The sequence below is a fragment of the Ictidomys tridecemlineatus genome, chromosome 4 (genome assembly GCF_052094955.1).
Source record: "Ictidomys tridecemlineatus isolate mIctTri1 chromosome 4, mIctTri1.hap1, whole genome shotgun sequence".
Lineage (NCBI taxonomy): Eukaryota > Metazoa > Chordata > Mammalia > Rodentia > Sciuridae > Ictidomys > Ictidomys tridecemlineatus.
In genome coordinates this window covers 166,908,848-166,934,745 of record NC_135480.1, presented here as the reverse complement: position 1 = coordinate 166,934,745, position 25,898 = coordinate 166,908,848, and the positions used below count along the sequence as shown (strand labels likewise).

The 25,898-nt window shown below is 34.6% G+C and overlaps 1 protein-coding gene across 1 annotated transcript in view; it reads left to right on the top strand.

Annotated features, from left to right (window-relative positions):
• Window positions 1–25,898, top strand: part of LOC110598989 (uncharacterized) — a 197,445-nt gene that overhangs the window by 59,980 nt on the left and 111,567 nt on the right. The window contains exon 2 of the mRNA XM_078047725.1: window positions 4,026–4,150. Coding sequence (XP_077903851.1) covers window positions 4,099–4,150 — 52 coding nt within the window. The 5' untranslated portion in view covers window positions 4,026–4,098. The remainder of the gene's footprint in view (window positions 1–4,025; window positions 4,151–25,898) is intronic.

Here is a 25,898-nt window from a genome sequence, read left to right as displayed (position 1 = left end):
CAAATTAGAAACAATTTACTTAGAAACACCTGCCAAAGATTTTCATGTGTGTGTGTGTGTGTGTGTGTGTGTGTGTGTGTGTGTGTATAGGGCAGAGTTGACAGTTGAATATCTTCTCTTCTGTGATAGAACTTTAGTGGGCAATTGATTAAAGTTTGAGTTTCCCAGCCTTTTTTGAAGGTGTATGTGACCATGTGAGTGATATCTTGTAGTGAGACACTATTGGGAGTGAAATATGCAAATTTCCTGTTGTTCTAGAAAAAGAAATTGGTTCTCTTTCCAAACTGAAATGAGTGTGTGATAATGGGAGCTGGAGCAGCCAGTTTGGACCAAAAAATGGAGCCAAATATTGAGGATGACCAAGCAAAAGAATAGGATTCCACTACCCTATGGTTTTATGTGTCAGAGAAATAAACTGTCTTCCTTAAGCCTACTTTCATTTTTGGTCTCTCAGTTATAGCAGCTGAACTCATAACAGAAATTAATGTCAAAACTCCATTGTATCCAATTTATATTTGTTATCTATCATTACTCTGAAACTAACAATGATAGCCATGTATAATGTTCTCTCTTAAATCTATTTTCTCATTTTTTGATGTTTCTATAAATACTATAGTCGGTAGGACCTTATGTATATCATCATTTGGATTGAAAGCGTTCCGATCAAATGACAATGAGTGAGATATAGAGATAGGTTGGGGCACAAGAAGCTCACATGACAATAGTGGAAAAAATTAGGATCCTCCGGTGAGCGTATCACCTGCCAGTGCTGCACACAGCATGGGAAAGGCCTGTTTTATCTCAGTGATCCAAGTGGAACACCTCCATGAATTTCCTCATTTAATTAATTCCTTGCTCTGTTATGCACACAGCTTCAATTTAAATAACACTTCTAAGATTTTATTTCCTTATCTTTAAAATGGAGATAAATACTTTTTAAAGTTCCCTCAAGCATTGCTTGAGCTATATTTTATGCTCCACTAATGTTAGTGTCTTGTCATGAGCATATAAAAATCCAGTCCCAATGATAATACAAAAAAAAGTAAAAGGATAGCAATATTATTTTTTTTCTATTAAAGAATAGAATTAGTTTATAGGGGAAAATGCCGGGGAGGAAAAAGAGGAATGGTTGCTGTTAATGCACAAGTGCAATCGCTTACACTTTGGAGCTACAACTTTGAGCCAGGCATACTGACTAGGATAGCCTTAATTTAGACTGCCAGCCCATGAAAGGGGAAGGAGGCACACTGTGGAAAACCTTTTCCATTTAACCTGCATCTATTTTGGTTGTGTTAGTTAGAGCTGAAGGGAGTTAAGTATTTAAGCTGAGAACCTATTGATTTAAGCAGTACCATTCTCCTAAGTTCTTTTTCTTCCTACTGCTTTCTCATTATTCTTCCCTTTTTATTTGCTCTTCAGACCTCTGTTACTTAATGAGTTCACATATTCATCGAATTCTCCACCAGGATGCTTATTTCCTGATCCAGGAAGTTCATTAACATGTGCAAATAATAAAGACTTGGGGTAGAAATATCTAAAGCAATAGATTGGCCCCTTGTCACAGTTTCTGTCTTTGTTGTTTTCTGACCTATGCTTTATTTTTGGTTTTAGAGAATCTTTAAAAAGTAGTTTGGAAAGAGGAAAGTAGGAAAACTTGAATACATTACAGTTTTTTTTTTTCTTACAAGTGCACTTCCTATACTTCGAGATTCCATGCCTCAGAAAAATTTGAGAAGGAATTTAGGGACTGATAAATACTCATCAACCCTTTCCTTTCCCTGAATGACTGTACAGACTGTCATAAGACTGCAGAATAAACTTTCATTATTTTAAAACAGAAATTTGGGGTAACTAAAAACAGAGAGCCTGGAGTGGTGGGTGGTACACGCCAATAATCCCAGCAACTGGGGAGGCTGAGGAAGGAGGATCATGAGCCTATTTCCAGAAAAATGGAGGCTCTAAGCAACTCAGTGAGACCCTCTCTCTAAATAAATAAAAACTAGGGCTGGGGATGTGGCTCAGTGGTCAAGTGCCCCTGAGTTCAATCCCTAGTATCTGTCCCCACCAAAAAAAAAAAAAAAAAAAAAAGTAGAGAAAAGAGACTGAGAGCATTACTTAGCCTAACTGATATAACTGACAGAAAATCATCTCAACCAAAAAGGACAATTCTTTCAGTTGAATGAATTTATCTCTTTGAAAAACTCCACATGGGCCTTATTACCATTATTTGGTTAATTTCAGCCAGAGACTATAACCAGATTATAAACAAACATTATTGGTTGCCTGTGCACGTCACACCTTTCATTGAGAGTTTCCAGTGTCTGCTCTTTTATTGAACTACCCCCCCTCCCACATTTCTGGTCCAGAAATGTGTTCTTTCTGAGGCCACAGGCTCTTTGGTCTTCAGTTGTTGGTGCATTCTGCTGTCTCACTTTCCAGGCTCCTTGTCTGTCCTTGGGATGTTAATAATGACATTGAACACCATCATGCTTCCCTTCAAGTGATCCATCAGTTTAACCTTACATCTCCCAGGAACCTTTCCTGAGATACAGCCCCTCTGCGCCAGGGTTTAAAGTCAGTTTTTACAAATCACTGTGATGGGTTCCTTGCTAAGGTGGGGAACCTTGACAGCTGTGACAGAATGCTTCTGTGGATAAAATGCAGTGGGGGAAATGGCTGCAACCATCCTTTTAAATAGAATCAATGTTTGTTGGCTGCTGCATCATGTTGTATCAGCCTTACTTTGGTGGCTAAAACTAAGTTAGCCTATGATAAATACCCCTCCTAGGACCTCTCCCTTTCCACAAGTACCTTCAAAGTAATATAAGAACACTGTTCCCAATGAACTATGTTAACCAAAGCAGGCATTTCAAGACTTGTTTTCTGTTTATCCTTAGGGATGATTTAGCTGAAATTTCTTGTTGGGGAGTGTAGGAAAATATCTTAAAATTCTATTGCTCAACAAGATAAGATTACAAGCTTGTAGCTATTAAATTCTATATTTCTATATTTTCTTTATATTACATCTTTTTTTTTTAACCCACAAATGGCATGGAACCATACCCCCCGCCTTTTTTTTTGGTACCAGGGATTGAACCCAGGGGCATTTAACCACTGAGCCACATTCCCAGTCCTTTTTTGTATTTTATTTAGAGCAGAGTCTCAATGAGTTGCTTAGGTCCTCGATAAGTTGCTGAAGCTGGCTTTGAACTCATGATCCTCCTGCCTCAGCCTTCCGAGCCAGTGGGATTACAGACTTGTACCACCACACCTCGCAATATTCCCTCTTGATGCTGTTCCTCTTGTGATATTAGCCACATGTGGTCTGTGAAGACAGAGCATCGGGAGTTTGGCTAACTTCTATTATAACAGTCCTAATAATCAACGTAGAAGAACAGCTGTGATCATGGCAGGCAAATAAACACAGCAAGACAAATCTCAGAAACACTGGGGAACAGTTCTATTGTCACACCTGGAAAATTCAGAGAAAAATTAATTCAGAGATTAGTTCTCCTCCAATCTTTCCCTTTAGAGAAAAAAGGTGGTGAATATCATGATCCGGGAAATTTCAGAAAATGTTCTTTCATGTGCCCAACTTAGAAATTTCTCCTGCCCTTGCTTGTTGTCTTACACCTAATGGCAAGAAAGTAATTAACTATTTTGATTTCAAAGACAGTTCTTCAAACATATTCTTACCTAAGTATTGGCCTAAAAAAAGAAGTAATGGTGACAAAGTATTATTTAAAGAGGAGATAAAAGCTAAAAGATTTTATATTACTTTAGTTAATAATTATGTACTAAGAAACACAAGTGCTGGTTATTTTCATGGCTCTTGGAGAAACAAAAATGTATAAAACATGCTACCTCTCCTGTCAATGGAACATTGATTCTTTAGAGTTATTATATTTTGCTTTATCACTCAATTGACATAATTTATTGCATAAAATTCTTCTAGAATTTATGTGAGTGACTTAGCTTGGGTTTCCTTGGAAGCAGAGCTTGGAACATAAGATTTTTTTCTTCAGGTATCCGTTTGAGAAGCGATCTCAAAGAGCAAGAGTGCTCGGAACAGGGGACTGGGAGCAACACAGTCTACAGATGGCCACTGTTACAGTCCACCATCATGCGATCCAGTACAAGGAGGGCAGAGGTAAGCGGTGCTGCATTTATACCCTAGCACTTTATAATCTAACTGAATGAAGGAAAAAGTCATTACTCTAAAGTGATAGTAAAGAATATTGACAATACATGGTTGAGGACAAAATTGTTTGATAGAGACCAGGGGTTCTCAACTGGAGTAGATTTGCACCCTCTGTAGGCCATGCCTCAAGACATCTGGATGGAGATTTTTTTTTTTTTTTTTTTGGTCACAGTGGCAGGAGTGGGGTGGGTGGGGAGGTATGCTACTGGAATACTGGTATCTGGTGGGTTGAGGCTAAGGATGTTGTGAACATCTTACAATGCACACGACAGGCCCCAGTACAATGAGATATCTAGTGCAAGATGTCAAAAATTATGCTGTTGTGGAGAAACCTTTCACAAACTGAAATGTCTGGGAATCTAGTTAAGATTCAGATTCTCATCAATAGGGCTGGAGTAGAGCATGACATTCTGCTTTTTCTAACAAGCTCCTAAGTTGTGCTGCTGCTGCTAAGTCCCTGTGCCACCCTTTGAGCAGTGCTATAGTTCTGTTCTTGAATGTCCCTCAAAGGTCCATGTGTTGAAGACTTCGTCCTGGGGATTGTGGTGCTATTGGGAGGTAGAACCTTTAGGAGGTGAGGACTTTGGGAAGGAAGTTAGGCTATTCAAGGCATGCTCTCAAAGGGAAATGTGGGGACCCACACTGACCCCACCTCTTTCCTCTTTATAATTTGATTATCTCAGGTATTTTGCTATAGTTAAAGAAAGACTACCAAAAAAGAAGCATTGCTACAGAGAATAAATATTGTAAAAAATTGTAAAAGTGATAGTCTAATGACAAAGAGAGGAACTTTTCTTAAAGGAAATCCCTGAAAAAAAGAGAAAAATTGAAGGTAGCTTAGATTTATCAAAGGGCAGGAAAGAGAGTGGCACGAGTAAAGGAGAAAGGGTGACAATTTTCAGCAAAATATCAACCTGATTTAGGGAGAAGGAAAAGGCATGTGGTGTAGAACTTGGATTGCAATACTTGCTTCATCCTTCACATAGCTCTGTGCCTCAGTTATAAAAAGAATACCTCAGAGCAACATGATAAGGAGGTTAAAGTGAAATGAAATCATGTGTATAAATTTTATCCTCTTCATGTGTAATTTATAGCCAAACTTGTGTAGGTTTGAATCTCAGTGGTGCTTCTTGCTGTATGATATAAATTAGTGCTTTGCTAGTTTTGTTTTTTTTTCTTTTTTAATCAGTGAAGAATTTAGTAAATATTGGTTCCCATATGGAACATGGGATGGTGTTTTATGAAACTACAGCTCGTATTCATTTATTACTATTTGCCACTATTTAAGTGCTTTACATTTTTTTCTGGCCATTTTGGATTTTCCCCAAACTACTAGAAGTAGGTAATTATTGACCCCCCCACCTCTTTCCAGATGAGAAACCAAGGTTAAATAACTTGCCCAAGGTCATGCTGTTAGTTAATGGCATAGCTAAGGCTCAAACATAGGCTCTGGCCACAGAACCCTCTGCATTTAGCAACTATATTGCTAGTCTTTATTTTTAAAATTTATTTCTTCTTATTTCTGGCTTTTGTTTCCTGCAAAGCTTTTGCTATGTCACTTGATTTACTCAAGAAATTTTGGGATTTTCATATTTTCAGGTTATCATATAGGACTCAGCAAAGGAGCTTCTAACTGGTTCGGCGTTTTCAGTTTCTCTGGATGTGGGGTGAAGGGATCTCTCTGGACTCTTCTAGATCAATTGCTTTTTACCTGTCTTTTTCAGGATACCCATTTTTTCTGCCTCTTAGGGACTTTTTTTTTTTTAATTTACTGAAGAAAACAATCTAAGATGAAAACCTCTTTTATCTCAAACCATTTCAAACTACGTCACACTCTGTATATGCCCTTACCTCCACTTCCCTTGAAAGGGGAGTACGTGGGTCAGTGGTGCTTGGGCAGAATGTGACATTGCTGATTCCCCATTTTTAATATTCTTGGAGGAAGATGTGAGGCAGGACAATGGCATGCCAGCAATTAAAAAAAAGAAGGTGTCATGAAATCTGTTGTGACATATTTTATACCATCTCTGTAACTGGGTAAAATGAAATGACAACACGGGACAGAAACACCATGAGTTGCTTTATTTCTGTTGCTTTGTCTCTCACGCTGAGTTGAATGCTTTTCCCGTGGAGCCTGTGATGCCTGCTTGGTGGAAGATCTCTGGCACTCCAAAGCAAATACCCACCACCAGCCTCCCATTCCTAAATAAGAGGAAATTACAACCCTCCTTTCCTGGGACTTGTCAGTCACAGAGGCAAAGGAACCTTTAGAGATGGGTTGGAGTATGTCAGTCAGTCATAGAGTCAACTCTGGCACTGAACAAACGGTGCACTCCTGCACGCAGTGCCAGCAGGCAGCTTCTGGCTACAAACTCTTTTGCAGGGATAAAAGCCTTCCTAGTAGAGTTCTAGCAATTCTAAATATTTCATGCCTTCACGCGCACACAAAGTTGCCATGGGAAGGCTGACTTGAAGATGTATTAACAGCTTGGTAGTTTACAAGTTAAAGTTTGTCATTAGCTTGTCTTTCTGTACCCCATACTCTCCCAAGTCAGAAACACAACTCTACAAGCATTTTATAAGAAATTATAATTTCCATCTTAGATATCATTCCTCTTGAAATCTGTCAGCTCTGCCTTGTGAGTTCTGCTTTAGAAGTCTCACCCTCTAACAGGGAGACAGCAGAAGTGATTTATCTTATGATGTGATTGCAAGTATTTTGTAGAAATCAAGTTGTGTTAGTGGGATGTTTTTATGTAGTTATCCCAAAACTAAATAGCTTAAAACTAATTAGTATTTATTATCTCTCTGTGGATAGGAATTTGGACAGGGTACAGTGGAGATATCTTTGTTCAATGGCATCTGGCCTCAGATGGAATATTTGAAGACTGGGGGTTGGAGCCATCTGAAGACTTATTTCCTCACATGTCTAGCAGTTGAGGCTGACTTTTGGCTGGGAGCCCAGGTGGGCTGAACATGTGGCTCTGGCTTCCTCATAACAGGATGGCTAGATTCCAAAGGCAAGTGTACTGAGAGAGAGATATTGATTTTTATAAACTGTGAAAGTCATACAAGATCACTTCTGCACATTCTTTTGACTAATGCAATTATAAAGTTCTGCTCAAGTTCAAGGAGACCTCTCTGTAAAGCCATGTCAACAACACATTGTAAGAAGAACAGGTTGGGTAGGACATACGTTGGTATGGTCATCTTTGAAGAATACAACTGGTTTGTCAAACGCAGTTGAAAAAAAGCTTAGAGTATCTACTACTTTGGGAGTGGTGTCTGTGCTTTACAGTTGTAATGTACGAAATGGTGGAAATGCGTCAGTTGTTACAGCCTGCCATATCTATGTAGTACTTTGCAATATCTCAGTTGCTTTTATATTTAATATTAAAGTATCATTTGAGGTTTCATTAAGTCAGAAATTCTCAACCCCACCTCTTCATCTTTGAACAAGGACACTGATGCTCAGAGAAATATAACTACCTTAAATTACCTAGGTATTTAATGGCAGGTTTTAATTATTTGATGGAGGATTCCTTATATGTCATTTGGATTGAATCTTTAATTATGTTTGTGTTTTAAAAAATGTTATAGCCTATGTTTCAGCTACTTGAAATATTGAGAGGAATATATTAATAACTTTCTATATGTCCACATAACCTTTTGGATTGTCAGTTTTCATTATAATTTGGATATCTATCTATCTATGTGGAGGTTTTGTTGTTAGGTTGACACAGATTTAAAACTTTTGTATTCATTAGATAAACTTTTACTTATTATAAACTTGCTGTTCAATATCTCATGCAATAGTGACTTTTAGTTTTGGAGGATCAGAGTAAATTGCTGGAGTCACACTACCCACAGCCAATACTTTACCATTTCCTAGGGGCTCTATTTTGTTGAGCATCTGACCACTTAACACAGCAATCTCTGTTAGTATCTCCATCTCAGGCACCATCACCTCTCTCACTCATAAGTGATTTTTATAGACTGCAAACTCCCTTCTTCTATCTTTGTCCACTCAAGACTAACAACCAGATGTGCCACCCTTGAGTCAGATTGTGAAGTGCCCCTCGTCTCTAGGCTTATGTTTTGGCATTGCTTCTTTCTAGACTGTTCTTTTACCAGATATCCACATAACTCCCTTCCTTCCTTCAAATGGCATCTCTTCATGTGGTCTTTCTGACTTCTCTGTTTATAATGGAAACTCCTAACCTGACTCTACCAGTCTTCTTTGTTTGTATTAGTGTTCTGCAAAGTAGTTATCACCATCATCTGATGGCCTATGTAATTCATTATTTTGGCTGTTGTCTTTTTCTACTCAGTGTAGTATAATCACGAAGGCTATGAGTTTACTGAATTTAGTACATGTTATTAGAATGTCACCTGGTATATAGTAGTTATATGAATAATCAATGTTTGAGCAACTGAAATAATAATTTTTCTAAAAGTACTTTTTTTGCTTAAATAGTTTTAGGTGGATGCATTATTTTGTTTTTAATGTGGTGCTGAGGATCGAATCCAGTGCCTCATGTATGCTAGGCAACACTTTACCACTGAGCCACAACCCCAGCCCTGACTTTTCATCTTCTTAACAGTGTTATTTGAAATGCTGTTTATAATTTTTAAATTTTAATATTAATAAATTTTTATTTTCTATTTAAGAAATTTTACTATCCATTGATCTGTTTGCCCATCCTTACATCATGACCACAGTCTCTTCATTATAGCTTCTCATTAAGACTTAAAATGGGCAATGTATTTATTCTTATTTTCCAAGATTGCTTTACTTAACCTAGGTCCTTAGCATTCCCATATACTTTTGGAAGTATCTACAAATGTCTTCTGTGATTCTAAAGTGCAATGAAATTGAGCCTATAGATCAATTTTGGGTAATTGGTAAAAACGTCTGGATATTGCTGTGAAGATATATTTTATATGACATTAACAATGGAATAAGTATGCTTTCAATGAAGAATATCACCCTCCATCATGTGGGAGGGCCTCATCAAATCAGGCCTAAAGGAAAAGACTGAACTCCCCTGAAGAAGAGCGCAGTCCGCCAGCAGACAGTCTTCTGACTCTGGCTGCAACACCAGCTCCTCCCTGGGTTTCTAGCCCTGCCAGCCTGTTCTGCAGATTTTGGAATTTCCAGTTTCCACAACCACATGAACAAATTCCTTAAAATTAATCAATAATCAATCAATCAATCAGTCAAGTTCTCTATCAACCTCTCTCTGGAGAGCCCTGACTAGTATACTTGGTGTCAATGTCAATAACATAACATTTCTCAATTGCATTTGAGAAAACAGATTATATTCTCCAAAGAATATCATACCAATGTATGTCCCATCCCACATGCTCTTTTCCTATAATGCTGGATCCAAATTGCTAATATTTTGGTGACAATTTCTATATTTATATTCATGAGGGGTATTGGTTTGTAATTTTCTGTTCTTCTAATAATTTGTTAGGTTTTAATATCAGAGTTAGATTGGCCTCATAAAATGAGTTGAAAAGTGACTTTCCCTATTGTATTACTTGAAACGGTTTGGGTATATTAGTAGTTCTAAAATATTTGTTAGCATTAATTAGGAAAACCATGTGGGCATGGAAGTTCTTTATGGAAATATTTAAATTCTTTTTATTAAAAAATTAGATGTAATGGCTCTTCAGATTGTTTATTTGTTCTTGTGTCAATTTTGGTACACTGAATTTTGCAAAGAAATGTTTGTATTTTACTTAAGTTCTTCCATGTACTGACATAAAGTTGATCATGTCCCCTTATTTTCTTTTTAAAGACTGTAGGATCTATGTTTATAATCTCTAATTCATTCCTTATATTGATAATTTTTGGTTTTTTAAATTTTTTTCCCCTGATCTTTTTGGGATGTTAGCTTTATTAATCCTTTTATTTTCCCCCAAAGAATCAACTTGTGTGAATTGATTGCTATAAACATTGATGGGGCTGCCTCACTATAGTATGCTGATTTTAAATCCTTTGGGTAAAGATTGAGAAGTAGGATAGCTGGATCAAATGGTGGTTCCATTCCAAGTTTTCTAAGGAATCTCCATACTATTTTCCAGAGCGATTGCAGCAATTTGCAGTGCCACCAGTGATGTATGAGTGTACTTCCCCCCATATCTTTACTTACACATATTGTTGCTTGTATTCTTGATTGTTGCCATTCTAACTGGAGTGAAATGAAATCTTAGAGTAGTTTTGATTTTCATCTCTCTAATTACTAGAGAAGTTGAACATTTTTTCATATATTTGTTGATTGATATATATATCTTCTGAGAAGTGTTTGTTCAGTTCCTTAGCCCATTTATTGATTGGGTTATTATTATTATTATTATTATTATTATTATTGGTGGTAAGTCTTTTGAATTCTTTATATATCCTAGAAATTAGTGCTCTATCTGATGTGCGTGTAGTAAAGATATTCTCCCACTCTGGGGTCTCTCTCTTCACATTATTGTTTCCTTTGCTGAGAAGAAGCTTTTTAGTTTGAATACATACCATTTATTAATGGCATTCAATAGATAAATGGATAAAGAAACTATGGTATGTATAAACAATAGAATATTAGTCTATTAAAAGAGAATAAAATTATGGCATTTGCAGGTAAATGGATGGAGTTGGAGAATATCTTGCTAAATGAAGTAAGTCAATCCCCCCAAAACAAAGACCAAATGTTCTCTCTGATAAGTAGATGCTGATCCATAACAGGGGGAGTCCTGGGAAGAATGGAGGAACCTTGATTGGGCAAAGTGGAGGGAGAGGTAGGGAAGGGGAATAGGGGCAGGAAATATGGTGGAATGAGATGGACATCATTACCCTATTTACATGTATGACTGCACATGTGGTGCGACTTTACTTCATGTATGATCAGAGAAATGAAAAGTTGTGCTCCATTTGTGTTCAATAAATCAAAATGCATTCTGAGATCATATATAACTAATTAGAACAAATAAATAAATTTAAAAAGTTTTGAGACACACCTTATTTCTGTTTCTTTATAGAAAAGAAGCAGAATAAGAATATATGTAAACATAAAAAAAGAATCAACTGTGATTCTGCTAGTATCTAACATCTTTTATTATTTCTTTTATTCTCCATTTTTTTGTGTCAACGTTGTTCCTTTTTGATCTTTGCTTCTATTGAGCATAAATTTAGATCATTGATTTTAATTTTTCCTCTTTTTAAATAATGAGAATTTAAAGGCATTAATTTTCCTCAGGTAGACATGTTTTCTGATTTGCTTGGTAATTTCTTCCTTGATCTATGTATATTTAGAAGGGTACTTTTTAATTTCTAAATATTTGTAAATTTTATAGATATTTGTTTTTGATTAATAATTTAACTCATATGATTATAAAAGTATTCTGGATGATTTTAATTCTTTGAAAAATTTCTGAGACATACTTTATGGTTCATCTATACTTTGGGTAAACATTCTTTGTTTTCGTGAATAGGTTATATAGTTCCAGTTTTTTGGATCAAATATTTTATGAATCTAATTTAGGTCTGGTTGATCAAGGGTGTTTAGATCTTTTACTTTCTTCTGATTTCTATTTTTTCAGTCACTAAGAGAAGAGACTGCTAAAAATCTGTAACTGTGATTATGAGTCACTCTGTTTCTCTCTTTAGTTCTATCTATTTTTCTATCATGATTTCCCTGTTAGTGTTTTGCCCTTATGAAATATGGGTTACTGTATTTTTTGCCTCTGAAATAAATTTCAAACCTATCAATACCCCATTGTTAATTCTTACCACATAATCTGTTTGTTATGAAATTAGTACACGTGGTGCGACTTTACCAAAAGTTACCAAATTTTCTATTAACCCAAGGGATTAAATTATTTAACTACAAAAATTAAGTGACTGAAGGTAATATTTCATGCTTATGCCATGATCCAACATATGTTGCCAATAAAAGGACTCAGACTCACACAATCATTCAAGACATCACCTTTTTTGAGTTCCACCATTATGCCCCCCAAATTGCTACCATATTGCCTGAAACTGGCTAACAAAGGTTGTTATTACATGTCATACTTTTCTGGGGTGGATCCTGGAAAGAATATATCTGCCTTTTGTCTCTATTCAATTGATTTGAGTTACCCAGCTACTTCCAATTCAAAGAGAAAACTGGGGAATGTCGACTAGCTAATGTTACCAGAAGGAGAAGAAATTACATTTTACAAAAAAAAAAAATTAGCTCAGAGGGTTACATAATGTATTGAATTCCTGCTCACATAACATACCATATCTTCCATTACCTTGGAGGAAATTAATTATTCTTGCCTTTTTCTTATTATGGCTTTAGCTTTGAGCCTTAGTTAAAATATTTGTCACAGTCCTTCTTACATTAGAGAGAAGTAGGGATTCATTTCTCTTTCTCACTAGATGGTGAATCTCTTGAAGTAAAGGAATTATGTGTTATTGATCCTTGTGTCCCTGCAGGTGCCCAGCATAGGATTTCACATGTGGTTCATAGATAATCGATACATGTTTGTTAATTAAATTGAGTGAGGACTATAATTCAGAGTTGTCGAGAAATATCCAGAATTTCCATTTTAATCATTTGATCTCCCCATTTTATTTTTCTGGAGGCCAAGGATGAGAGAAATTACATACCATACTCATGCATATATACCTAGTTAAATGTTTGAACTGGAGTTAGAACCCAGGTGTTAGGACTGAGAGTGGGAGTTTCTTTTTGGTAACCTTTCCCACCGTGATTATTGTTTTTCGATAGAGCTAAAACAATTAAAATGACATTTTCAAAAACATTAAAAGTTTTGTTGATAACATCTCTGTCAGAAGCTACTGCAGCATTTTTAGGTTTATGTTCATTAATATCAACTGTGTCTCCAAAGTATGTTTCACTTTTGGAACAGCATTTTCATTTTGGTACACGAACAAATGGGAAAGATAAATGCCAAGAACGGTCAGAATGTTGTCTTCCTAGAAGGAAATGAGGATCAATTGTGTGTATCAAATATAACCAATTCTTAATATCTACACTTGAGAAAAAATGTATTATTACAAATCATTACAGTTCTTTATCTGGTTATTGAAATCAGAGCTGAGGCTGATATTCTTTTCAAGGTAATGCTTAGTGGAGGCAAATTGCTTGAAACAAGTTAGCTGCTTCACATTCCCTTGATTCACTTAATGGTTAACTGTGTGAACCTGGTCATGCCAAAAAATGTCCAGATGTTGGGTCAAAGATCCTTCAGAGGGTGTTTCTGGATAAGATTACTATTTGAATGGCGCACTGAGGAAAACAGATTTCTCTCCCTGATAAAGTGGGCCCCATCCAATCAGTTGAAGGTCTAAATAGAATAAAAAATTCTGACCCTCTCAGAAGTCATAGGAAACTCCTCCTGCCTAACTGCCTGGACCTCAGATACCGTTTTTTCCCCTGCCTTTGAACTTGAACTACGATATCAGTTTTCTTGTTTATTAAGTCTTGGGACTTGGGAAACAATTATATTGTTGGCTCCCATGGGTCTATAGTTTGCCAATTGAAGATTGGGATTTGCCAGCATCCATAATTGAATGATACAATTTCTTACAATATTCATAATATTATAAAATAGATAGTATTAGAACATTAAAAATTTTGTTGAAGACAACATAAAAGGTGCTACTATGCCCTTTTTAGGTTAATGTTCATGAATGCTAACTGTGTGTCTCCAAAGTATATTTATAGCACACAAGGACCCAGACACACACACACACACACACACACACACACACACACACACACACTTGGTTTTGTTTCTCTGGGAAATGCTGATTAATACACTTGATAATTACAGCATTCAATACTGTGTTATAAACAATTTCACCCATCAAACAATGTCATAGAGGGGGAGCCGATACAGGTTTGCTTGGATAATAAAGAGTTAACCTCTTTAGATGAATACATGAGAAGAAATTATGATTGGTGTGTTTCCAAAATTAGAAATGCACACTTAGCAATTGTATTTTTACTTATAATTTTTAAATAACTCCTCTGATTACCATTTCTGTGCTCATGATGAGCCAGGATTCTGCAGTAATGTTAGAAGAATGACACTTGGTTAGAAGTTCAAGTGACATGCCACAAGTACAAGCCACACAATCTGGATCTTTTCAATTAAGTATGTTAAACATCATGTGGGAGGCTATTTCTTTTTACAGAAATAGAAGAAAGCTCTTCCAATGATAAAATTGTTTCCTGAAATCTATCAAAAATAGAAGACTTATCCATAAAACCTTATTATTTAATGTTTTATTCTTCCATGTGTCATATTCAGGGAGGGATTGATAAATATTTCCTCTATAGTAAGATTACTGGACTGTTCTCAGGTATTAGGCCAGGGAGTTCTGCTGTCACTCACAGATGGCAAATCCCCTCCTGTCACAGAGAGGAAGTGAGCCTATTCAAGCCGAGTTTGTGTTTGTTTTTTTCTATCTCTAGATGATTGTGACTTGGATTAACACTGACATTATTTTCTTAGCATAGGTAGATCTTGCCTTAATGAAAATCTATTGATTAGTGCCCTGAAGATGTGGCTGGAATTTTCTTCAAAGGCTTGTTCAGCCTCAGGCTTATTATGTTACAGAAAGTGAAGAATTTAGGGGGCTGTTTTGAAGGTCAAGGCTCATTTGATTTCGGTGCATTTCTACCTTTGACAGATAACAGAATCTTAATAGAAAAAAACTCCTTACTACTAACCATTACTTAGAAAGATATCCTTTAGGAAATTTTCTGCTATAAAACACATGCTTCTCAAATTACTCACTACTTTCTGAGATGGCCATTCTTGTCTACTTTCTTGAACTTTTCTGAGACAGACACAGTAACATTTCTCATGTCAGTCTTCTTGGAAATCTAAATTACATCAAATAAAACATATATAATTATTTGAAAATGGCTTATTTCACATTTGAACATATAATTAGAAACCTGAATGTCAAAATAAGATATTCAATCCAACCAATAGTATTGTTCAGCTAATATATGGGTATATAATGGCAAACATCATCACCTGGTCATACCAAGTTGAATAAGACTCATTTCTTAATTTCAAAAAGATGACAGTTGGATATTGGTAACATATTTAAGAATCAGCGGAATAGTTTGGTTGAAATAACCCTCTGCAGTTTAGAATTGTAAAATCTGAAAACAATATATCTATATATAGTATCCACACTCACCAAACAATTTGAAGGCAGATAATGATCAAAAACAAGATGAAGTACAAAAGGTAAGATTTGCTATTTTGAGATTCTTTGCTTGAGATCATGCCCAAACTTACCTGAGGGCCTGAAGATAGAAAGCCATTATCTTTCTGGCTTGGGATATAAGATAATAGTTTGGGGTTGGAAAAATAGCCATAAAGTTAGGGAAAAATTATGGAATGAAGATTCTCAGAGCAGTTGACCCCAAATCTGCATATAAAATCCACTAAAATTCTTAGTGATGTGCTATTAAACCAGCTCATCTGTGCTGTTAAATAGGCTGACATGCTTGATGGAAATCCTATGGGGTACAGCAAAAATCAACCAACCAACCAAACAAACAAACAAAATCTGGAAGTTAAAAGATTCATTCAGAAATGTCAAATGATGGACTTTGTAAGGAAATAAGAGTTTGTAGTTTAAATTAGACAAATTGTCTGGTTCTGTGGAAAAAAAATCACTCAGCATGTTAATATAGCATTATCTAGTTTTTACAATGTATTACTCATAATATTCAATAAATTTGAATGTAATATAAAATAATCATAATAATATAAAATAAATTTGAAGAAACAAATACTATGACCTATACTCACCCCTCCAAAAAAACTAATATAAATTGATTTGCAGTAACTCAGATATAGCATTTGATAGAGATCTTTAAAGTACTTATAAATATTTTAGAACATTAGGCAAGATACAGGTAGAATGAATAAAACAATGGATAATTTTACCAAAAAAATAGACAATAAAAAGGAGAGTGTAGCACTTAAAATAGAATAACTACAATAAAAAGTCACTGTTGTATTGAAGGTGTCAGAAAGAGTAAATATTTGTGAAGATAGGTAAATAAAAATTATCAGTGTAAAGAACAAAGATAAAAGGAGTGAAGAAAAATGTACAATGCTTTAGAGACATATGAGCAGTGCTAAGTAATTTAACATACATATAATTGAAGTCCCAGATAGAAAGAAGAAAGAATGGGGTAGAATAAAATGGAGCAAGAAAGAATGGGGTAGAATAAAATGGAGCTAAGTTCTAGGGCAGAGGTACTGAGTCTGTCTTATTGACAATTTTATCCTTACTTGGGAAAGTGTAAAAACTGTGCAAGTATGTATTTGCTAATTATTAACATTTGATGAACACATAAATAAGTGTATAGTCTTAGACTCTGAGCAAATATATTGTATAACTATTAACTTTATGAAATCATAGTGAATAACTAGGTGAGCTGTATATGCAGATATGCCAGCAAATTGAGGTGGTGAATAGAGTCTAGTAATGCTTGACTCTTTAGAGAATAAAAGGAAACACTTGGTGTTATAGAGAATTCTTTTAGTTATTTTCATGCTTTCAAATAATTGAATCCTCTACTTTTTCCTAGGTTTTCCAGTGACTAGTTTTATTTTTCCTCTCATGTTCTATTTCTGAGCCCTGAGCTGGGTGCCAAAATAGAAGTGTATCATTAATTATTGAGTAGCATTAGCTATCTGGCCAATAGATTGACATTCAAATTGCATTGTCTTGACATACTTGGGTCAAGGACTTATAAAACAAAATAAGTTAAATATAGAGTTAGGGACACCATTTGAGGACAGAAACTGATAGGAAAAGGGACCAAATACAATGTTGCACTTTCCCATTATGAAGTTTTAGGATCAATACAGTAATTCCTCAAATGCTAGATTCCAGGTCCCCTACAGATGCCCAAATCTGCAGATGTTGAAGTTTTGTATATAAGATTGTGTAATATATGAAATTCTCCCATTTTCCTTAAATCATTACAAGATTATAATACCTGATACAATGTAAATGTTACTTAGAGAGTTATACTGTATTATTTAGGGAACAACAATAAGCAAAAAAGAATCTGTACATGTTCAGTACACCCCCGATTTTTTCTCTAATAAATTTTGATAACCATGTGGTTGAAACTGTAGATGTGTTATACACAGATGTGGAGGACTGATTGTCCTTGGATTAGTTTAAAAGAATTATTGTTTTAAGCTCTGGACATTTCAAAGATCTTATGTATAAGCACTGGAAAGTTGCTAAATTCGAAAGTCTTGGTGCCTCCAGCTCTTAGTGAAATCAAAGCTGGGAAGTAATTACAGATCATTAGGAAGACCTGTCTTTTTAATGGTGTTTGGATGAAGATAAGTTAGCCAAAAGGTCTGAAGAGAGGACACACATTTGTAAGAGAGAACTAACAATAAAAATTTTGCTAAGGGATGAGCCTTTTCTTTCTTTCTTTTTCTTTTTTGTTTGTTTTGTGGTGCATGGGGATTGAACCCAGGGCCTTGTGCATGCAAAGTAAGCACTTTACCAACTGAGCCATATCCCCAGCCTCTTTTTTCATTTTCTTGGTGAGATTATATCTGTGCTATAGTTCTTTTCAGGATTTCAAAGACCCACTGTAATAAGAAGTTTAAAAAAGCTCCAATTTTTTATGGTGCTTTTAGGTGTGCAGGAAAAAAAAAAGTAGGGGAGAAAAAAATTCATCTGTAATAGAGTGAAAATAATAATTGACTTATAGCCAAGTGACCCAGGACACACCCAGTTTTCCCTAATCAGTTGTGTAATATTGGGTAATCATATCCTCTCTCTGAACTCAAGTTCTTTATGCATTACATAGACTTTCTTCAGGCTCCTTTCGATTTATGAAATAAAACCAAAAAAAAGAGATTATAATCATTTTCAATTATTTTCCAAACAGAATCATATAATATTCTTAGATGATTATATATAATCACCTAATTACTGTAAAGACTGCTTCTACTATTATGTGTCTATTAATACCACGATTATTATGTTTAGGCAAAAGCATCTATGACTGAAGTTTAGACTTTTTATTTAACCTTGTGATAACTGGTAAATTGAATATTTGAGGGGAAAAGTACAAACAAGTCTAGTAGAAAGCCTAAGGACTTTGGGAAGATACCAGGAATCTCTTGTTTCATTAATTCTACTGCTATGGTGTTTCTATGGAGATATGACTATTCATTAACGAATATTCATTGAACACAACTATGTACTAGGCATTGTTTTAGGTGTTGAAAATGAAGCAGAAATACCTGCCGTATATGATGCTTATTTGGTATATATTTACCTTTGTTTAACTTTATTATTTGATATGCACTCTTTATGAAGAGAGAGAAATTCCAATGTTAACACTGACTGGAAAAAATATTCAGTACTGTGTTAAGAAATACTCTGCTTGGGAAATAAAATGGCAGCAGGCAGATCTCCCTATGAGGAACCTGAGAGGATAGAATTGTACAAGCACTGAATCTCATTTTGTGCCTTTAGGTAAAAGAGCCAACACATTCAAAGCCAAATCCATCCAAAGTTACCCATTTTTATATGAAGCCATCTAGCACAGACACACTGTCATATGTTACAATGTTCCCTGCCAAAAAATTAATTGGCTCAGGCTGACTTTGAATCCATCCCAGATTTTCACAGTACTTGCTGAAAGGTTTGTCTACCTCAAGAAAACTTTTATGAACCCAGTTCCAAGTTTCAAATTTTTACAAAAACCTGAAACCAAGCAAGATTTTCTTAGCTTCCTGTTTGGTGCGGAGGCACTACAAGCTCTAATTATGAGGCCTCCAGGGAACACAGGGAGACAGACACTGAAAGAAAAACCTCTGAAACAGGTAATTAAGGAGGAAAACCACATCAGGAAAACAAATAGGAATCAAAAATCTTAATTTGAAACTGCAAAATTATTAATATATATTCACTGAAAATGTTTATATAAAACATTTACCAGAAATAAATAACCCAGGTACTATTTATTTATTTACAGGTACTATTTTACAGCCCCCAATAAGTTTCAGAATGAATGCCAAACCCATACAGAAGGTGATCCATAAATAGAAAACACGAATCAGAATACTTTCTCTACTACTCTCAACCTTGTAAATTTTTGCATCTTTTCCCTTTTATTTACTGACATTCAAAGATAAGTTAGCAAGAAAAAAAAGAAAAAGTAAAAGTTAATTAGAAGTGGCATTTGAGTCATATATAGGGCATACCATAAAGTTGAGATTTAAATGATCAAATTAATTTGTCTCTGGATGACTTAACCAACAAAATCAGTCCCAATATTTGGTTTCAGTCTTTGTATTCAAAATAGTAATCAAATTGCATTGTTATATTTTCCACACTTACCTTTAGTTTTAGGTCAACATCTAGCAAGTGAGTCAATGCAGGTTGCTTTTGCTCTTGTCTGTAACTTTGTAAGATTTTTAAAATTTGAAGACAGTTGAATTGTTTTGAGGAAAAACTTATTTATTTTTAAGAGGAACCTATTTCCTTAAAGTGGTTTTTGGACACCAAAGCTCCTTTGGGTTTGTCATTGAAATAGAAACATCCGTGAATATGCTGTTATTTCAGTAACTAAGGAGGTTTTAAGCACCTACTATGTGCCCCTTTATAGGATATGTATAAACTTAAGGATTTACTCACTTATCATAATGTGGAAACAATGCTGGTTGCATTACATTGAGCATCTATGTGGTTGGTCTAAGCAAAAGTCAAAGAGGGAAGTATGGGGCAGTTTAACTTAGGGTGAGGGCATTTGATCTGCAAGGTCAAGGATACTTAGGGCTTCACAGGAAGTGATTAAAATGCTAGGCAAGCAAGCAAACAAACAAGCATGATTGAAGGAAAGAAATAAGAAGGATATTTTGATTGGAAAAAACATATTTACTAAAATTCTTTTTGTCTGCCTAGGAAATGTCTGTGTTGCTCAACAGAGTACACTGGTGCATTTGGTTAGATAGGAGGAGCCATTGAAGGTTTGATAGCAAAACATGAAAAATTATTTGGTTGATTTGTCTTTGTTTAGTTCACCTTTTAAAAATCTTTTCTGAATTTTGATGATCTAGGCCAATGAATGACAGTCAGAAGGATAAAGAACTTCATGAAAGGGAAGTGGAATAGGCAGTAAAGAACCCTGACTATCAAGTCTCACTGCCTCAAGCTGCTTCTAGCTGTTAGTAGCTGTATGGCCTTAGCTTTGCTTTATTGCTTATATGAAAAAATGGACATAATGGATAAGCCTCATAGTGTTTTTAAATGAGGAAATTATTAATATAATAATTGTTCATGCATGTAGAGCCTGATATCTTGCTTGTAGAATATACTCCTATATTAGCTATTATATTGTGATTATTATCTCATAATAATCAAATAACTGGGTTTCAGCTGTTATAGCTATCTGACCTTGAGCAAGTCATTTAATCTCTGAAACTTACTTATCTCAGAAGTAAAATAGGGATGGATGGAAGTAATAGTACCTACCTCAAGGTAGAGTCAAAGAATTAGTGTATGTGACAGCACATTGTAAATGATAAATCACTATGCCAATATATATTTTTCACTGCTATTGACTTATTGACCTTGGCATCTGCAGCCCTCTCTAAATGGATTAAATTATTAAGGATAAATGCAACAAGAATAAGTCTGGAAGTATACCAAACAAAGTTTAATAGAGTTGGAATAAAATTACAATGTTAATGATACAAAAGTGATAAGCCTATACCACTATTACAAATATTATCTAGTTACAAATGTTTGCTTCCCATTTGATCATGAAATTGTTGAGGACAGACATCATTCTTCAATTTTGTTTCCTAGAGTACAGTCTAAGACTTTGCATATAATAGATACTTCATTGTTAGTAATTAGATGAAAATGGAAAGGGTGTAAATAATTCATGTTTGTGGTACATATTAACAGATATTATGGTTGTATACTTTTGTCCTTGGTATCATAATAAGTGAGTTTAGATGTATCTAAGGAATCTTCCACAAGCTACTGGAGGCTTTTTGAAGACTGGACTAATTCTCAGATAATAATAAACAAGTTGACATGTATTATTTTTATCCATTGTAGGCTATACCATTGCAGGTGATAGAATCACATATGAAAAGTTTGGCCCTACCTCAAAATTTTATCAGAATATTAATATTATGTGGTTATAATTATATATATATATTACAGTTAATCATGTAATTTTCATAATTTTGAAGTTAATTATTTTTCCTACAGAAAATCTGGAGACCCATGTACAATCAAAAGTAGTCAGCAGTATTATTTTTAGTAATTCTAGACACTTCCTTTCCTATTTTACAAAATTGTAAGTCATTTTTACCACTTCAAGGACATTAATACTTTAACAGAAGAGAAAGTTTTCATTCAAAGGAATAAATTTGGAATTATTTTCCCTATTAGATTTTGTTTTGCTTGTAAATAATTCTGTTCTCCTGAATAATGGGGTTTCTTGAAAACCCTTACATTCCATTTTGAAAATGAGATGCATTGTTTACTCACATAAATGCTGGAAATAAGTGCTTCTAGATTGGTTACTATTATTCTTGTGTTGTTTTTACTTTTTTAAAAAAAAATTTTCCATGTATAATAATAAAAGTAAACAAATGTCCACATAGTACTTACTGTGTGCCTTTCTCTACTTCAGCCACTTATATTTATTCATTTATGCTTCATGCAAACATATCACATAGATATTTTCACATTCAATTTTTTTAGCAGAGAGAATGAGGCTCAGGGAGGACAACAGCGTGACTGAATTGATACAAGCCATAATGAGCTGGGATGAGAACCTAAACGGTGCTGTCCTGGAATCTATTCTTCCTTATGGAAATAGGGAGTTTCAGAATCCTAAATCAAGACTTACGAACTGGCATGCGTTAATGTATAGGTGCAAAAGGGAGACATATTTGCAAGTAGGACTGTGCTCTCAAATTAGGATTTATTGCATCACTATAACCAAGAGATATCTTTTTCTCTCAAAGCTGAGTCTCAATTCCAAGACTGATCATGCTGGGCTTTCCTCATTCAGCAGATAGAAATGATAAAAGATGGAAGAAGAGAATCACTTCATAGTTTTAATAAAAGGTTCTTCAACTTTCTTATCATGTTATCGTATTAGTGAATTCTGAGAAGTGGTGTTTTTATTTCAAATAAAAGAGATAATCATGAAAATTTCAAGAGTCAGCCAAGAGCACAGTGCTGTAGATATAGAACAATGTGCTTCAGATGTGAGGTGCTCTCAATTGGGAACTAAATCATTCCAAGGACTGCCTATTTTGCTGTTTAATACATGTTTCTGCCAATTTACTAAGCAGAGAAAAGCAATACTTCCTTATTTTCACACAGATTTTTGGAGGGTTAAAATTTCAACTAAAGGCTGAGTGTGTAGCTCAGTGGTAGAGTGCATGGCTAGTGTGTACCAGGACCTGGGTTCTTTCTCCAGCAATGAAAAAAAATATTTTTCAGATAAAATTGAGCTACTAAATTTGGTTCATCTAAGATGCCACCTTAAGGTCAGGTTTTTATTATTGTTAAAAATTTATCTACAGGAAAACCTCAGGGGCTTGAGAAGAATATCTAATATTTATATTTTCTAGTATCCGTGTGGTTTTTTTTCTTTTGCCTGAAAATAACTTTCTGGACTCCATATAATTAATGAAAAATGTTCAATGATAATCTGTAGCTTCTAATAAGAGTTGAATTGAAAGTATGAGCATTTGCAACAGTAAATGCAGAAAATGAAGTAGGCTCTATTTACACTGAATATAAATTAATGAATAATGCTCAGTGGAAGTACAATTTGTTCTTCAAACAAAATTGGCCTTCTAAGGGGTAGTATTTTGTTCTCTCCCTTCAAGCATGTAGAAGCTGGGCCTAATGGAAGGAAGGATATGGAATGTTTCTGAATTATTCTCTTCCTTGCAATGCTACGCTTGACCTTCTTTGCCAGCTCATTTCATGGCTTTCCACCAAGCTCCTGTCTTAATTGATGCTCCTATGACAGAAATACTATAGAATGGATGATTTGAGCAGCAGAAATTTATTTATTACATAATTTTGTAGGCTGGGAAGTCTGAGATTGAAATCCTTCAATTATGCACACAGCATACATTAGGCCCTTAGTTATTCAAGGACAAAGGTTATGTCTATTCAAAATGTTTTGTATGAAATGGACATTCTTTAATGACAAAATGCATTAAAAAGGTCAATTAGTACTATTAAAGATATAGCAATGGTCAAATTAAAGTTCTGTTTCTTTTTAGATTTCTTTTACTTCACAAATAACTTTACCAGATGTTTTAGAACACAATATAACTTGCTTATCTTGGTTCTCTCATGTGCAACTAAGAGCTTATAAAATTTAAGCATGTAATAGTAAATACGAACTTTTTCGCATGAGTATTTAACAAATGAAAAATGACTTAGATGATGAAGTGAAAAATACTCCATTTTACATTTACTTTTTATCCCATTTAGACATTAAATAGAATCTTTCAAAAATAAAGATATATGTCATGCCTTTATTGCTTGAATTATGTGAGTATATGTGTAAATAAGTATTTATAAAATGCATAGATTCGAAGTTTTAAAATAATGGGTTACAGAAGTCATTAATTGAGTAAAGAGTAATATGGTAAAATATTTTGTTTTCATTTTAATGTATAGGATTTACAATCAGGCAGATATGAACTTTGAGTCTGTAACTTATTGGTTGTGTGATTTGGGATATTTCTAATATCTCTCCCATTTAATGTGAGATTGATAATATGTATTCTGAGGAATTTTGATTAGAATTGAATGAGATATTATATTTACAGTGCTTAACATAGTTCCTTCCATCTAGCAAATGGTCTTGTTTTTGTGGTTATTGTTATAGGATATGAACAAACAATTTCATAGTCTTATTCTCTTCACTCATTTCAGTTTCTTCATTTGTGAGATGGTAATCAGATTCTTTATCTAAATGTTGGTTCTGAAGTTCAAATGGGGTAATGTCTCTGAAAATACATTGTAAAATGTAAAGTATTCTTACACAAAATAAAAATAAACAGTTGTGTGGACTTTCATTTTGAAGAGGTAGAGTGATGGTTAGAGACAATATACTCTCTGAAAATACCATTAAATGGTAGTTCTATAAGTTACAAAACAACCTCTAAATTTCCTGCCTCACTTCATTTTCACATTCTAATATTTGTTTCCAGGACTCCTTCAGTTTCCTTCATTTCTCACTGTGTGGGAGACCTAATCAGTGTTGAAGCAGGCTTACCAATTAATCAAAGGAAGCACTTGTCTCCTTTTCTGACTGTGTACAAAACACTAAGCTTTGTTTTATCAGTTTAAACAGATTTGCTCCACGACTACATCTTCAAAACTGCCAATAAGTGCATTAGACTTTCCTTTTTAAACCCATGCATAAGTGAATTTTATTTCTTCCTGCTCAGCATTCTTTCTAAATCTGCATGTGTCACTTTTCGTTGCATTTCTAATGTTTCATTCAAACGTGGTTTGGTCTTTTTAAATGCTTCTCAAATTCATTCTCCTCTCTGGTACTGCTGGTTATGTAGTCACACTAAGTCTGAGCATTACAACTTGACACAATTCTACCCTAAAAACTGCAGCCCTAGTTATTTTCAAGAGCTATTATTTTCCTTAAGTTTAATAGCACAACTTTGTATCCTTTAATGGTTTGTGAAAACATTGTTTATCAAGGAGCCAACAGTGTTACATTTATACTTGTTTCTAAGTGGGAAAATCCTTAGAAACTGAAAAGTAGCTTTAAAATCATTGTTAACTATTATTTCTTAGTAATGCCCTTCCACTAGTCTTATATACCATGGCATAATTTATATTTTTATACTTTAAATTTTTAAGATGACTCATAATATTGTATATATTTATGGGCTCTGGCATGATGTTTTGATACAAATATATGTGACATAGTGCTCAAGACAGGGTAAGTGTATCTATTTCCTCACATATTCAGTATTTTGTGTGTGTGTGTGTGTGTGTGTGTGTGTGTGTGTAGTAAGTACATTGGAAATCATTTCTCTTTTGAAATACACAATACATTATCCCTAAATATTCACACAACTGTGCAATGAAACATTGGGACTTTTTCTAACTAACATAGTAGCCACTGACCAACCATTCCCTATCCTTTCTTTTCCCAGTCACAGTTTTTATTAACTAATTTCCAAGTCCATCCTCTTCCCATATATTTATATAGTGGGGAAAATATCAACAAGATCTAGATTTGGTTTCTTTGACTATTATAAAATATTCTCTTTGGATTACCAGGCTTGTTCTTATACCCTCGCTGGTTCTTCCAGATCCTCCACTGGTCAAATTTTAATGACTTCCAAAGTACCAAAGAAGAAAACATGGAAATGCCCAAGTGTGAATTTCAAGTTGTTTAGCAAAAAAATCCAGGTAAAAACCTCTTACTCTTAAGGAGGCTGTAGTTAAGAGTGTGGACTTCATCATTAGGTAAAAGTAAGCTTAACCAATAAAAAATATGGGAAAAAAAAGTAAATTTAAAATTTAGCTTTAGATTTTAACAGCTGGAAGATATTTGAATTATTAACGTCTCTGAGTTTCATAGTTAGT